The following is a 16,090-nucleotide window of genomic DNA, read 5'->3' on the forward strand; positions in this document are numbered from 1 at the left end:
TTGCAAATTTACAATCAATAATGATATCAATGCATCACTCTCTTTTTTCTTTGACATTACTTGCAGCTAAAAACCTATTTTGCCAGGTAACATGATGTAAACCTAAAGATAATGTGGAAATCAATATGTAGGACACAGAGGACGGGAAGTTTTAAGTGCCAGTCTTTGTATGAATCAGGCAATTTAGAAAAATTTCAAAATTCAAATCATGGCCGAAAATACCCCACCACCTAACCATCCTATTTTGAAGTTACCCTCGTCCTGAGTTAGAAATGGTAGGACTTTTGTTTCTACGTGTCGGGTAATTCGAGAAATCTCTAGATACCTTTTGGTTAGAATGATAGTAAATTACGGAGTAGGCTCCTCTTAATGTTTTATTTCTAGTGCATTTCAACCAAATTATATCTTGAATTACCAGAACAGGAAAAGGAAACGAATGTTATATTCGTGCACCATTATACAATTTGAACATACATTAATGTCAACTTATCTCTATTAAAAATAATGATAGACATCAATTATAATGTAAACTAGGTGAAATACCCGTAAGTATATAACATGATTTTATATCAATTTTTAGAGTGTAGGCGTATCATTACAGCCTTTTTTGTCACCATAGTCTGTTTCCTTCTATTGCTAAACCTGCAGATAATGAAGAGAAATTTTCTTGAAATAAAATACTAAAACAGAGGCATTGATTTTATGACTATAACTAGTACATGAAATGACTCCACCGTTCAAGATAAAAGCTCCATCTTTGAATAACATAGAACAACCTTTTATTTCTTTTACATATAAAAATCCAGTATATATTGATTGTTACATTATACGTCAGTTGCATTAGACGTCAATATAGAAAATCTGTATCAGCATGATACTATAAACCGTCTTAGTTTACATATGACCCCTGTGACCATGTTTTACAGGGAAACTCAATATTGTGCAAGTCCGAGAGATTATACACGTTCTGAAAAGTCCTTAAATATTGTCCACCATCGAAAATAAATCAAAATAATGCCATGTTTTTAGAGATGTTATTTCATGATTAAATTGTATGTTTGTTTGATATTTTTAGTCAGTTGTGTTTTATGTCTGTGAAAGTGAGGCAAAAGATACAAACTCATAAGTCAAAAATAAACTGACAACGCCATGACAAAAAACAAAAAAGACAAAAAGACAAAAAGAATGTATACCAAACACAGCATAGAAACTAAAGGCTGAGCTACACCAACCCCACCAAAAACCGGGCGTGATCTCAGGAATTATATTAGTGAATACAAACCATACTTCAAACAACTTTGGTCAATAATTTTCCTTTTGAGGTATATGTTTCTATTTTAAAGACCAATATACTTTTGGAGTGTTTGGCGATTTTTGTAAGAATCTTTAAAGTCAAGAAACTATTCTGATTGTTTGACCTTTGAGTTTTTATTTTGCAGAGGTTGAGAGATGTTTGTCTTTCTGGTATCATATGTACAGTTATACTGCTATAGAAATGGGGACATTAAATGTTTCCATGACAGACGATAGTGGATCAAATTTACTGTTCTCAAAATCTGGCAATCAAGGCAACGTCTGGAGGCAGGCAGAGATAGATATACCTGCTGTAGATAATTTGCAGGTTAGTAAAAACTTAGCTTACTTAGTTTCTTCTGTGGGAACAGTTTTTGTCCGAAATGAGAAGTATATTTAATCACCTCATGCAAGATTTTGAAAACTTGTTACAGTAATGTTATGGAGCATGAAAATGTTCGATTCTCTATTCGTTGCTTTTGTACATGAACCATCATCAGATACAATTATTATTCAAAGACTGGACCAAAGCATGCAGTACCTGGAAATCGAAATTTTACATACCAGTTACAATACAGCGTTTATTGTGAATTGTCTGTAAACAAAAAATTGCACCGAGAAAAATGTATGGTAAATACATAAAAAGGATTACAGGAATATACAAAAATATTGAACAGAGCACAACAAAACACTGTCCTACAAAGCGCATTGATGAATTGTTTACCAGAAAATAACGAAGACAGACATGTCGTCGTGTTATTTAATCCACGTTTAATAAAGCATATAGAATAAAATAAATTACAAAGTATTGCGTTCTGTATAACGAGATTTAATAGCAATGCAGACATTTGCAGATTCACCCCATTAGTATATTATTACATAGTCCTATTAGTTGGATTTTGACGAATCACATGTCCTTATATGATGTAACTTGAAAATGTCTAGGGGATTGTTCCAACAGACACACGATACATAAAACATGACATTAGTGAAAACCATAACGGGTTGACTATTGGAATCCCTTCTAAACATGAATTTCAAATAACGATTTGCTGGAGGGAATTTTGGGCCAGTTTTGGCAGAGTAGAACATAAATAGTCGATTACAAAGCTCCCTACAGCTTGTATGTATGTAGTATGTTGACCTTATATCGACTCATGCTGACTGACTATGAGGTATGGGTAATGCGCATTGTTGAAGGCCGTACAATGTATGGTGACTCATAGTTATAAACTTCTATGTCATTTGTTCCCTGGTGGAGAGTTGTCTCATTGGCAATTGCAATCATACAACATCTTCTTATTTTTATATTTAAATACACATCAGATTTGATTTAAATTGAAATTTCCTTATGTTAGCATGTGATCTAGTTTGTAATTCTATTTTTCATCTGTTGATTTATTGTGTAGTTACTTTATTTGTTTCATTATTTTCAGTATTGCAATTAAACGTATAAGATTATTCGTATCATTAATATTAAGTTATCAGGCATATATCTATCTTTCATATTGTTGTGTGTGTCATTTTGTACATATAACAGAATTGTGTCTATTGTTTCTTTAGATTACATTTGAATCAATGACTGGAAATACTGTCTTTATGTCTGATATGGCTGTTGATGACATTTGGTTGATTCCCGGCACCTGTGGTTAGTATGGCATGAATAAGAAAGTGAAAATCTACTGCGATAAGTAAATGTTGAAAACAAATGTTGAAAAAAAAGTTTATTAACACTTCTTACAAGTTGGTACCGTTTATGTTATTACTACCACTGGGTCGATGCCTCTGTTGGTGGACTGATAGTCCCCGAGGGTATCACCAGCCCAGTAGCCAGTACTTTGGTACTGGCATGAAAATACGGATTTTATGTTATTAAAATTTGCTGTTACAAAATTTTGGAAATTATCTAAAATTAAGGAATGTATCTCCCTCATGCAAAGCTCTGATTCCTTGCCCGGCTTTGGCTAAACTTTTTGGTCCTTTTTTGTTTATAGCTCTTCATATTTTTAATTAGCTTTGGATTTTCAAATATTTTGGCCTCGAGCATCACTGAAGAGACATTGATTGTCGAAATGCGCATCTGGTGCCGAAAAATTGGTACCGTTTATGTTATTACAAGGAAAGACTATAAGAAAATTATCACAACAAAACACATATTTCACGTATGAATTAAGAAGATGGAGGCTGTAGTCATTTAGTTTGTATCGTTAGCTATTTCTTAAAATAACAAAGTAAATAACTAAAAATTGATTAAAAGGAGTGAGCTAAGCCTTTAGTTGAGGTGGTCAAAAGTTAATATATACATTAGGAGCTACGTTTCCAAAGACTAATAAAACAAGCAAAACAAAATGTATTTAAGGTGCGCTTTGCCTATGTTAACGTGCGTCTAGCATTCTATATAATAATCAGATTTGACATAGTGAGTGGTAACTTTATTTTTGGTATCGAGATATGAACTAAATATTGATAAAAGCTTTATTCTATGAACGTTTGTCATATTTGCGTTCCTTTATTTACAATTATTAAGGTGCCAATGGCGTAGGATATTTCCACTTTATATATACCGATTATTTTTTCATAAATTATTTTTTAATGTCGTTACATATAGTAAAAAATGTTGGCCTTAATAAAGATTCAAAATTATTTTATTCATTTAAATTTCGAAAAAGTAATTCAATTTAAAGAGCTATTTATATGGAATTCAACTTCGCATGTACACTTTCCCTTGTATTAAATTGAAATAAACCTGTGTATACATGATTTGCAGGAAGTCCTCTTGTACCTACTACAACTACCACTACAACAACGACGACAACAACTCCAACTACTACAACAACAACTCCTACTACAACAACTCCAACTTCTACAACAACATCTCCAACTACTACAACAACTTCAACTACTACAACAACAATTCCAACTACTACAACAACAATTCCAACTACTACAACAACATCTCCAACTACTACAACAACAATTCCAACTTCTACAACAACAATTCCAACTACTACAACAACAACTCCTACTACAACAACTCCAACTTCTACAACAACATCTCCAACTACTACAACAACTTCAACTACTACAACAACAATTCCAACTACTACAACAACAATTCCAACTACTACAACAACATCTCCAACTACTACAACAACTCCAACTACTACAACAACAATTCCAACTACTACAACAACAATTCCAACTACTACAACAACAATTCCAACTACTGCAACAACAATTCCAACCACTACAACAACATCTCCAACAACGACGACTACTTCGACAAGTAAGCTTATAAATACGATTGCAAACTGTATTTGTTTAAATTCCGCCTCATATATCTTTAGTAAATGTACAATTGTGCCAAAGGTGGCAATACCGCTGCAGCCAGATTATTAAACAAAAATGCATATCGATTTGATGAGTTAAGCCCTTTTCAACTGAGTTTTAAAGTTTGGGCTTATGTTGTACTGTTCCACCATTGTTCATGGTTAAGGGATGGGGCTTTGACGCCATTAAACATGTATAACCTAGCTTCATTCTGTATGTACCTGTCCCATGTCAAGAGTCTGTAACTCAATGGATGTCGTTTGTTGCTGTATATTATATTTGCTTTTCGTTTATTGTTGTGTACATAAAGCAGGCCATACATTAACTCGTTTGAATTGTTTTACATTTGTCATATCGGGGCCATTTATAACTTACTATGCGGTATTGGTTTTGCTCATTATTGAAGGCCGTAAGGTGACCACTAATTGTATATTTTTACGTCATCTGATCTCTGAAAGAGAGAGTTGTCTCATTGACAATCATACCATATCTACTTATTTAAGCGGTATCCAACTCTCACTCGTTATGAAACCTCTTTTGCGTTCATGTAGATTTGTATCTCGTTGACGTATATCTAGGCTACATTATGTAAGTTCTTATACTCAAGTTGCATTTTAATTGCACATCTTTCATTCTGACTTGTTGAATACCAGTATGCAAAATGATTATAATGCCGTAGCTAAGGCAGCATTCATAAATTATTTTCTTCTTTTTTGAATGGTCTTCGTTTCAAAAATGTCTCTTACTACGAATTTATATACTCAGTTTACCATTTGTTTACATGGAAATAAGTATATAGTCGTTAAATATAGGTGATCATAATTTTTATGAGTGAATCAATTAAGGATTCATTTGAATGATGGTTTTAAACCTTTGTAAATAAAAATATTTGTATGTTTCAATATGATTTTTTTATAGGTTTGTCCTATAACTGTGGTTTTGAACAAGGACAAGTGTGTATTTTCCAAAATATTCTAGGCGACAACTTTGACTGGACTCTAGGTCATTCAGTAAGTATTATTCATAATATGAACTAATATTATGTAGGAGTATATAAGGTTCCATATAAAATTAAGCTATTTTCTTTCAAATCTAAACAAATGATTATGACCCCCATTCGAAATACTAACCAAATGAGATACACATGAAGTATTGACCCTTGTGTTCCAAGAGATAAGATGCACGTCTGCCTTTGTCTCTGGAATAAAACTAATAAAAAAATGATGAACATGTGATCAACGTTTTTTTTAAATTTCTTTCAAAATATCAGATAATCAGTACAGTTTTTAACCAGATTTTGTGCTTAGCTTTTTTCTAATTTTTTCCAAAGATATACAAACAATTAATGTGATACGTACACTATTTTGAGTTTCACACTAGATGTGATCTTGAATGAAGTGATGAAAACTTCAACGAAAGAGAAGGATAATTAATCATTAATTATTTGATTTCTGATTAGGTTAAACATATTTTGTAACAATTCACACTAATTACTTCTGATCATTTATTTGTATTCACAGGTTTTTTTGTCTATAAAAATATTACACTGTTCTTTTGTGAATTTTTAACTGATACCAGTAGACACATCTTTAAAATGAATAAAAAATATTAAAGAAGACGTTACTAAGTTGTAAAACTTGTGTCTGATCCATTTGTCATTTTGAATAATAAAATATGTTTTAACTAAAAGAAATAGAAACAAAACCTCGAATTATTTCGTCCAGCTGACAAATTTTAACCAACAGCAAATTTACTAAAGGTATGAGTTAAAATATCTTTCTTGTCAGTAAGTTTGATTCATATACAGTCCATATCCAGAAACCCCCAGACATAGATTATCTTGGTCGTATTTGGCATAAATTTTCGGAATTTCGTTTATATGGCTCTCCAAGATCGTTTTTTTTATCTGTCTTTACAACTTATTTGAGAGCCTCAGATGAATCTAAAGACAAAACGACCGTCTAGCGAACCGAATTAAAAGATTGGTATCTTGGATGAGCTTTAGTAAACCATTGGGTTGATACTGCTGGTAGACGTTTCTTCGTCGATGGTTTTACCAGTCCAGTAGTCAGCATTTTTATATATACAAAACAATCCTTTATATTTTCACTTTGTACATGTACTGTTTTTAAAAGAGAAGAAACAGATACCGAAGGCATAATCAAACTCATACGTGAATTTTAAGTTACAATGCCATAGCAACACGAAAAACGACGAAAAGACAAGTAATAAAAGTGTAGTTATTCAAAACACTAAGGGTTTTCTACCCCGGGCATATATGAACTTAGTCGTATGAAACATAACTTTTCAGAATTTTCTGTTTTTTGTGCTCTTCAACTTTGTATTTGATTTTGTCTGCCTTCTGATGTCATTCGATTCGAGCCCTACTAATGGGTCTAATGTAGACAATGGCGTACAAAATTTTAATCCAGTATCTTTGAGGAGTTTTTCTAGTTTTCTGATTTTTGGCGTCATTTTGATTTTTTAATGGCAAACTGGATCCCTATATCCTTGAACTGACAATGTGTATCTGTTTGACATTTTCCAAACAACGGTCTGTATACTTCCATATTCAATCCTGCATACAGAAATAAATGAACTTTTATTATTTATCACATTTATCCTAACCTCGATATGGTAATTGTCCCCATTTAAATATGTGTGCCTTTGTTCAACGTACTGACTTAGAATTTATGGCAAACAAACACACAAATGACGTTATATATTGTCATCTAAAACAAAATATATTGAAGGAATGATAACGATTGTAATCAAATATGTTTTTTTTCCGACAGACAGCGTAGCAAAGGTTGACTTTTCAGTTATATCCTTCACTCGAAGATATGTTCTGCATTCATTAAAAACAAAGTTGAATGCTATATTGATTTAAAATATTAAATTAAGATGTGGTATAATTGCCAATGAAACAACTCTCCACAAGAGACCACATTACATAGAAGTTAACACTTCTATGGGTCACCGTACGACCTTAAGATGTCTTTTGATGTTTTTGTGTTGTTATGATGTTGTCCGTCCTTTGTTTTTACATAGACCTGAAATCTCATTGTATACATACAAATACATTATATAAAATATAGAAACCTTAATACGTTAGCAACAAATGTTCTTTTTAAAATACAGGGTCCAACAAAGAACAGAAACACAGGCCCTACTAATGCATATTCTGGGAGCCAATATGCTTATATTGAAGTATCTAGAAAACAAATCAATGATTTGGCAGTCTTGTCCTCTATTAATACAGTACTTCCCGGTAAGTAATTTCACAATAAAATAGTTTGTCATTAATCATATCTGAATATCTCAGTGTTTCAGTACACTTTTTCCAAACCCTTGCAACATTTTAGTCAAAGCAGTAATGTTTGTTTTTATCTTAAATCAAAAACTGTTCAGTTCACATTGAAAACATTTATTTTTAATGTATCCATTAATTTGATAATAGTATAAACTTAATGAAATATATCTGTAAATTGTTACTTAATTTTGTTGATTGCAGCTTCTACATTTTGTCTACGATTTTACTATCACATGTATGGACGTCATATTGGATCACTTTCCGTGTATACACAGGAGAGAGACACAGAATCTTGGTCTGTAAATTGGGAGATGTCTGGCAATAAAGGAGACCAATGGTCCCTTGCCAGTGTGGACATTCCTTACCACTCCAACCTTGTTGTATGTATCTTATTAATTTTTATTATTCTGTGCCCAGTAAACACTAGCATGTGATTTACAATAATGAATACCTGCATTTATTTCTCCTTTGATGCACGTCGTCCAAAATGCAAGTTTTGTTTTGAAAAATAGCCAAATATTAATATTGTTGGATAAATATTTTTTTTTATTGTTAAACTTATACTGAGATATTTATCTTACTCAACCTTTTTTTAAGCCATCCAGCTTCTTCGAATTTTAAATGTTTTGGTTCTGATTAAACTTTTTTTGCGAAAAAACAGTACCAAATTGACAAGAATGCAAAATTACTTTCCTAAAATTTTGTTAATCTGGAAGTCGCATTAGACCTGTTAAAAAGTGAATTGTTCTTTTGGATGTTTATGATTATTTTTGTATCGCACTGTCAGTTGTGTTTTATTTTATGTGACCGATTTACCTCGAATTTTACAAAACCTACTTAAATGCTATACTATCTGCATTTCCTCCGAGATGCTAAAAACAAAAGTAATAGCTAATACTATTTGGCATATTGTTATTTTCAGATTGAATTAGAAGCATCAAAAGGAGGAACGAAGAACAAAGGTGACATCGCAATTGATGAAATAACGCTCACGAACAATCCATGTTAGCCGTTGAATAGAAACAATTGCTTGTAATGTAGTTAAAACCATCCTTTTAGACTTCGATACTTTAATTTATAACTTCAGGGGGGATGTCAAAGATAGTCAATTGTGCAGTCTTTTTTTAAATTAATTTTCAATATTTATTTTTAGCAATTTTTTTTTATATAGATGCGTCTGATTGGAAGGTAAAGGCATTGGGGAGGCATATAAAACAGTCAAAATGTCACCAATTTAAATAAAAAGTATTCACACTTCAGATTTATCTATCAAAATATGTCACTGGTTTTAAAACAAAAATTATTAAAGGACATTCCTTTTATAAACAGTATGATAGAAATTATGAAAAAAAGTACCCCAATAAATTGGTGGAATGTAGATAAAGATTAAAATCAAGAAGTGCCTTTATAGAATTCATACTTACTCCCAACGATTAATGATTATAATAACAATAATGTGTCTTCCTTATTTTTAATTTCATTTTATCCATGTTTCAAGTCAAATTCTGCTTATTGCTATATAATACAACTGCAGCGTGTGCATTGATTCTAGTGTTATACCCTGACATATACCCTTGAAATCTGCTATGTTATGTCTTTACTTAACTTTTATATCTTTTTTTTTTAAATAAATATCTTTTGTATCATTTTTATTTTATTATTATAGTTTCATTCATACGGATAAGTTGTATTCCCTCGCAAAAAGACATTAGTACTACAGCCGCTTGACTTTCATAAGAACGTAAGCCCAACTGAATTTCATAATTCTGTTATATATTTTACAATAATAATCCGGTTGCAAAGGTTTGATACAATTCTCTCGGACATTTCGCAAAGGGTTTGTAAAGAAACAAAACTTCTTGTCCAGTGAATGTCAATTCAATGTTAACAATTAGTTTTTATGTTATTCAAATCTTTAACGAATTGTCCTTTTTATCTGTTCTGACTTATAATGAAAGAAACTTTTTCTAAAGGTCATTATTTTTACTATTGTTAATCAATCTGTAATTTGAAAGAATTAACATAGTATAAGCCAAATGCAACCACACTTGGAGTTGATGATTAATTAAAAATTGCTTCAAACGCACAGTTCCCGTTTCTGTGCACTCAACAATTGTTTCCCGAATACACGTTACCTTCATCAGGTTCACTCGAGATAATGAGTTTAAAAAAGGTCTAAATAAAACCTTACCGTAATCAAACATAGGGTTCAGCGTTAGTATAAATAACGTCTTATTGAATATCAAAACTTTATCCTTATGAAAGAGAGGCGACCAAAGGGACATTCAATCTGATAAGTCGAAAATAAACTGACAACGCCATGGCTAAAAAATACAGAAGAACAACAGACAAACAATAGTACACAAAACACAATTAGAAATTTTTAATTGATGTTTATATTAGTGTTTCATGTTCTGTCCGACTCGGCTTCTGTCAAAATCCATTATTTATTTAGGTGGATGATACACATTTTATTACTAGATTTATGATGTCTGTGGTCGAGACGGCAATGTTTTCTTAACCGTCTCATGAACTTGGTGCACGTGTTAATTTTCAATCTTTGTCAGGCTTATTCAGTCAGTTGCATTAATTAGTTACATGTAGTAGCAGTAGCAGTGCAAAAAATTCAAATCAAATTTTTCGGTTATTTCATAACTATTCTTACAATGCCAACATAACCTTACGAATAACGACAGCTTATTGTGTTTATATTATACACCCGCAACATTTTAAACAAGAGGTATGAAGATTTAGAATTATACTCGATATTTCACTTTAGATTGTGTCGAAACGGATCCGGATGGGAATAAATGCTTTATTTTGCAATTTGTTACATTTACTTGGAAACGAGTAGGCTGATTACTAGTGATGTGTTCTATTAGACGCTACGCAATTATTTGTTCATATACAAATGGATGCTAAATTTCAAATGGTAACAACTATGTTAATAAATATATCTAGTATACAACACTAAACGTACGTCAGAATTTTTCACTAGTTTGTTATTTACGCTTGCGTTTCTGTCAATGCCGATATTTTCTGCTAATGACTCTGAGTGGATATTGGCCTACAGATAAGATTGCACTGGTTTACCAACATTTTTAGACGTGTCTTGAGAATCTGGTACACATTTATCTTCTAGACAGGTCAGTTTATTGTAATTTATTTCATTTTCTAGAATTTTCATTGATTCTGAAAGCTATCGTTAAAATAGATATTTTTAAATGATTAATAATCGATAGACATGTCATCTCAATTCATATTTTGGTCATACAACAAATTATGCGTGCAGTTTGAAACTGACGAGCAGCAATTTAGCATGATCATTTGAATTATCTACACATTCACTCGATATAAGATCTACAGAAGAGAATTTATTGCGCCTAATTGAGTTCACGATGTTGTATATATATTTTCGACATTCATAGAACGTACGCGTGTAGTCAAGAGACAGAAATAATTACTTTCTATTTATTTATATATACATATATATTTATATATATATATATATCTTTTATTTTTAAAGAATTGTTGTGTTACATAAGGTTCGCAAGTGCATAGGTTCATCTTGAATGTGAAATTTTCTATTTAATATTTGTTTTATCATTGACATGTTTATGGTGATCACCTGATTTAGCACGTGCACATAGACTTCAGATTTTGTATACCATGTACATATGGAACTATGATTACAGAGATGTTACACCAGGTTGTATTTAGTAAACGTTACACTATACTCTTATAGATCATGATACATTATTATTGTTAACACTCAACAAGACTACGTTCCGCATAGAGGCTCTTACTTGACACTATGCTACGAATTCACAAGAATCATGAGAATGAGAGTAAATCATCGGACTACAACACATTTATAACATGGTACTAGAAGATGCCCGCGAAATCGCGGTACAATTGGGCAAGTGTTGAAACAAGAGTGTGGACACAGTAATAAAGTGGACACAGTAAGGAGTTGGACACGGTTAATGCATTTAATTCAATTTTTTTTTTTAAACGATGAAAATGAGGAACATAACGCAAAAGACCCCATTTATCTCGGTGGGAAAATAAAGATATTAAATACCCAAGAAAAGTGTGGCAATGTGTGATTGTCAGTTGTTTTTTTTTTACCCCTTTTTACTCAATAACCGTATGAGCTACGTCAAATCCGTTGACATTACCGAAAGGGATCAAAAATGAGTAACACAATAAAAAAAAAAATCCCATCGAAATCGGATGAAAAATAAATCTATAGTACTTCATCAGGAATCAACCCCTGACTGACTGAACATGCGCGAAAGCGTATGAGACACGGATCGATAACGGTCTCCGAATGTGGATATTTTCTAAAAAAAATGGCGTTTTCTGTGGAAAAAGATTGTTTCAAAGACAAATTTAGGAAGTACAAACACTACATTTATACGTCATTTCACAAATATTTCCGACTTTGTACGGTTTCAGAGGAATTGCGGCTTAATGAAATCGGTCTCTTCCTTTAGTAGTATAGATTTGTCAATACATATATAAGCCACGGGGTTCTTCCTATGCATTGGTTTAAATATGCAATTTCACATTTACAATTTTACAAATGTATGTACATACATGTATATATACACTTTACCAAATTTACAAGGTTAAGCAGATACATGTCCATTCGCTGTAACTATTCATACTCGACTCTCCCGCATGTCATATATTTATATTCACCTCATGAAAGTTTTGGACACTTTCTAAAAACCATCAAATATCATTTACCTCTAGTCCACAAAACTGCTTGTACATTAAACTAACAGTCATTCAGACTGTCTGTTATAGTTCATCAAACAATTAACCTTCAAGTATTCAACAACGACGACCTTACCAGTTTACCTACGTAAATCTGATTACAGATTAGGAAAATTAACGAAATTAAGGTTCGATGACACAATGAATGATAGACAAGTCATGCAACTTAACCTTTTATCCTAATATATATACATTTGTCCCGGACAACGATTATATACTATGAGGAAGTAGAAAGGATATGGTATATATCAATTCATGACACAATATCACAATATGCTTTTATTGCCGTCCTTTATCTCAAAGTCACACTGACACTTCAACATAGGGCAAACATCTAACTCATCACAAGTTCAGATGTCACGATACATGTGTATGTAATAGTTGGATTGATTGAAACTATCATTTTACTTCTTACTAGTAGTTGTTTTTTGGGTAATTTGGTTGATTATTACATAGTAAGGTTTAGTATGTTAAATGATACCAGATAGTGTGCACACAGTTACATTCGTTTTTTCTTTATTTCATATTTGGAATATGGAGGAGAAGCTCTTTGTCTGTTGTTCATTCAACCAATTGGATAAGTGATACTTATAGCGTATTTATGTGAAGAACTGACATCATGATCAACTGAAGTTATTGAAGAGGCCTAAATACATACGATCGCGTGAAAAACTGCAATTTAGAACTTTTGCTTACAATTATCTTCATCACTGTTTATATTTACATTTGACATATTTTTAGCTTACTATTTCACCGACGTAATTTTTTCAAATACATTGTATCAACTACAAGAATAGTATTTATTGTCCGACCGAAGTCCATTTAGACTGCATAGAGATATTTTGTCCAGTCACACAATTAGACAAAACGATTTTAGCGGACATTCCTTTCAATCAGGCGCAACCAGCAGCATTATAATTTCATTGTTCAAGATTGATGGCATCGCTTGTCCGTATTAATTGCTATTTCAGATGTTTCGTTTCAGAAAGCGAAGTAAGCTACAAAGACAGATATTTTCCGACAAGGTATTATAATTTCATTGTTCAGGATTGATGACATCGCTTTTTCGTATAAATTGCTATTCCAACTGCTGAGTGTAAGACGAAACCTATAAACGCAAAGCACAATGATTCGTTTTTCGTTGAAGAAATCGGAACCCAGTTTCCCGGAACTATTTTATAAGCAAGCTTAAAACAATACTCTGGCATTAGGATATTGTGAAAAGGATTATAGCGGACATTCCTTTCGATCAGGTGCGGCCACTAGCGCTAGTTCTAAAGGTATTGAGGACAGCATGATACAATCACTGGGACTTTGGAAATCAGATTGTTTTAAACGCTACAGTAGAACATTTAAATCGGATATTAAATCCGCGATCGGTTATAACTTTGTAACATGTCCTACATCCTAGCCTTGTGTCTTTTCTTTTCACGTTGATCTCAATATTGTGGTTAAGGATTTTTATATTGACATTAATTTTCTCTAGATCAACTTTAATTTTTAACAAGACACAAGGCTTCATCAGGCACAACATCTTCAAATTTTGGGGTTACTCAATATGCAACTTGGGCAGGCAACATAACGTTACATATTTCGTTTTGGGCTATGATATTTTATTTTGGCCAAATATAATATCGTTCCCCAAATTTTTCTGAGTAGTTAGGGTGCCTACGTACCTTAACGAGGAATAGTCTCATCTTGATTGCTCAACAGCTCTATTTCACGTCGGTCTATGCCCACAAAGATTTACTCTTATGCGGTACCACGTGGAAAATCAAGTAAGGCTATACCGCTCGGGAACGGCTTGTTAAAGTACTCTGAGACAAGTAGACTGGTAGACGTACACACACGTGTATGCAAATACCCCTATGGTGACGCATTTCTGTCAAAGATATGTGGCTAGCTCAGGCACAGTATTTTAGCGGCACATTATCCTTAATTATCTGAGAACACACTATCAATCTATGTACATACTGTGTGCTTTGTGTCAACTGCAGGTAGCATGTAATTTGTTTTGTTCTTGATTTACAATATGACAGAACTGAGTGAATTACATGATACTAGATAAAAAATATCCTCAAGCATTCACACAGTGTGCCGCGCACACTGCTCGGATAGTTAAGTATAATGTTGGCGTCAGTTAGTTTACATTCATCGCTAAATTTATTCAATGACGCCAAGGAAGTTTTCTGTAACATAACGTGTTGCCCTTAAGCCCAAATATTTGCATAATAGAAATAATTATTTTATCATGTTTTATATTTTTTCAGTACTTCAACAATATCAGACTGGGTATCTGAAATACTTCCTGCTGGACGTTTACAGGCTTTATATCAACAATAACTACTTTTGTAATTATGGTATAGTGTCTGTGATCGTTCTTATAAGAGTGGTCGTTAATAGCTATCAATTATCTGCGGTCAAGGTTTATTTATATTTAGTTGTATATCTCTAATCATTGTTCACGCCAGTAATTCTCTTATCAATTGGTCGGTCAACGCATAGAGGTTTTATTAGTTAATTGGCTTTGGTCTGCTGTGTCGGTATTTACTAGATCATACGCTTGATGTGTATTTTATTATGTTTGAAACATGTTATATAAACATAGAAAACTAAAGACCGAGCAACCCGAAACCTACCAAAAAATGGGGGTGATCTCAGGTGCTCCAGAAGGGTTAGCAGACCCTGCTCCACATGTGGCACCCGTCGTGTTGCTCATGTTAGTAGAAACCCGGTAATAAGTCTAATTCGGTAGGTCACATTCGGGAAAAGGGGACGGGATTGTAGTTAAGACATTAGGAACATATCCGCTATCATCTGTGAAACGGATATTCCGTAACGGTCAACCAACTCGTGATGGCGTCCGTAATATTTACGAAGGGATGATTTCAGCTTCGTCACTTGGAACTTTTGGTTTAATAGCTTCCTTGTGAGCAGCTACCCTCTATCAAGGAAATCATGATAGGAAATACAAGCCCTGGATAATCGTATCAACTTGGAGATATATACTCCGTATGCAGGCGCTGCTGGAATGTTGCTTCATAAAAATGGAAATTCACAATTGGGAAGCTGAAATCATCTCTTTTGTCATGAAGTTTAGTTTTCAACCGACCCTAATTGTAAAGTATACTGGATAATTTATCTCCATTTGTGTTATTAAGAAGGCAACACCAAAAGTTAATCATTCGTAGGTTAGCATATAAAGAAATAGGGTATCTCCCTAGTTCTCCATAAATCATAAAATATGGAGTCGAGTGTTTTAGTTTTAAAATGTGCGTACAGAATTTCAAATGCACTCGCTCAAGTATATGAACTTTTTCTTATCCCCAAATTTCAGTCCCGTATCGAAGAATGGGGACAAAGGCTTAA

At 32.9% G+C, this 16,090-nt stretch overlaps 1 protein-coding gene across 1 annotated transcript in view; it reads left to right on the plus strand.

Moving 5' to 3' along the window:
- LOC127706721 (MAM and LDL-receptor class A domain-containing protein 1-like) overlaps nt 1–9,582 on the plus strand; it is a 43,445-nt gene extending 33,863 nt beyond the window's left edge. The window contains exons 18-24 of the mRNA XM_052211379.1: nt 1,440–1,621; nt 2,857–2,941; nt 4,061–4,579; nt 5,542–5,633; nt 7,765–7,894; nt 8,138–8,316; nt 8,859–9,582. Coding sequence (XP_052067339.1) covers nt 1,440–1,621; nt 2,857–2,941; nt 4,061–4,579; nt 5,542–5,633; nt 7,765–7,894; nt 8,138–8,316; nt 8,859–8,945 — 1,274 coding nt within the window. The 3' untranslated portion in view covers nt 8,946–9,582. The remainder of the gene's footprint in view (nt 1–1,439; nt 1,622–2,856; nt 2,942–4,060; nt 4,580–5,541; nt 5,634–7,764; nt 7,895–8,137; nt 8,317–8,858) is intronic.
- Nucleotides 9,583–16,090: the final 6,508 nt, after the last annotated feature.

Source organism: Mytilus californianus, unplaced genomic scaffold, assembly GCF_021869535.1.
Source record: "Mytilus californianus isolate M0D057914Y unplaced genomic scaffold, xbMytCali1.0.p SCAF_6, whole genome shotgun sequence".
Lineage (NCBI taxonomy): Eukaryota > Metazoa > Mollusca > Bivalvia > Mytilida > Mytilidae > Mytilus > Mytilus californianus.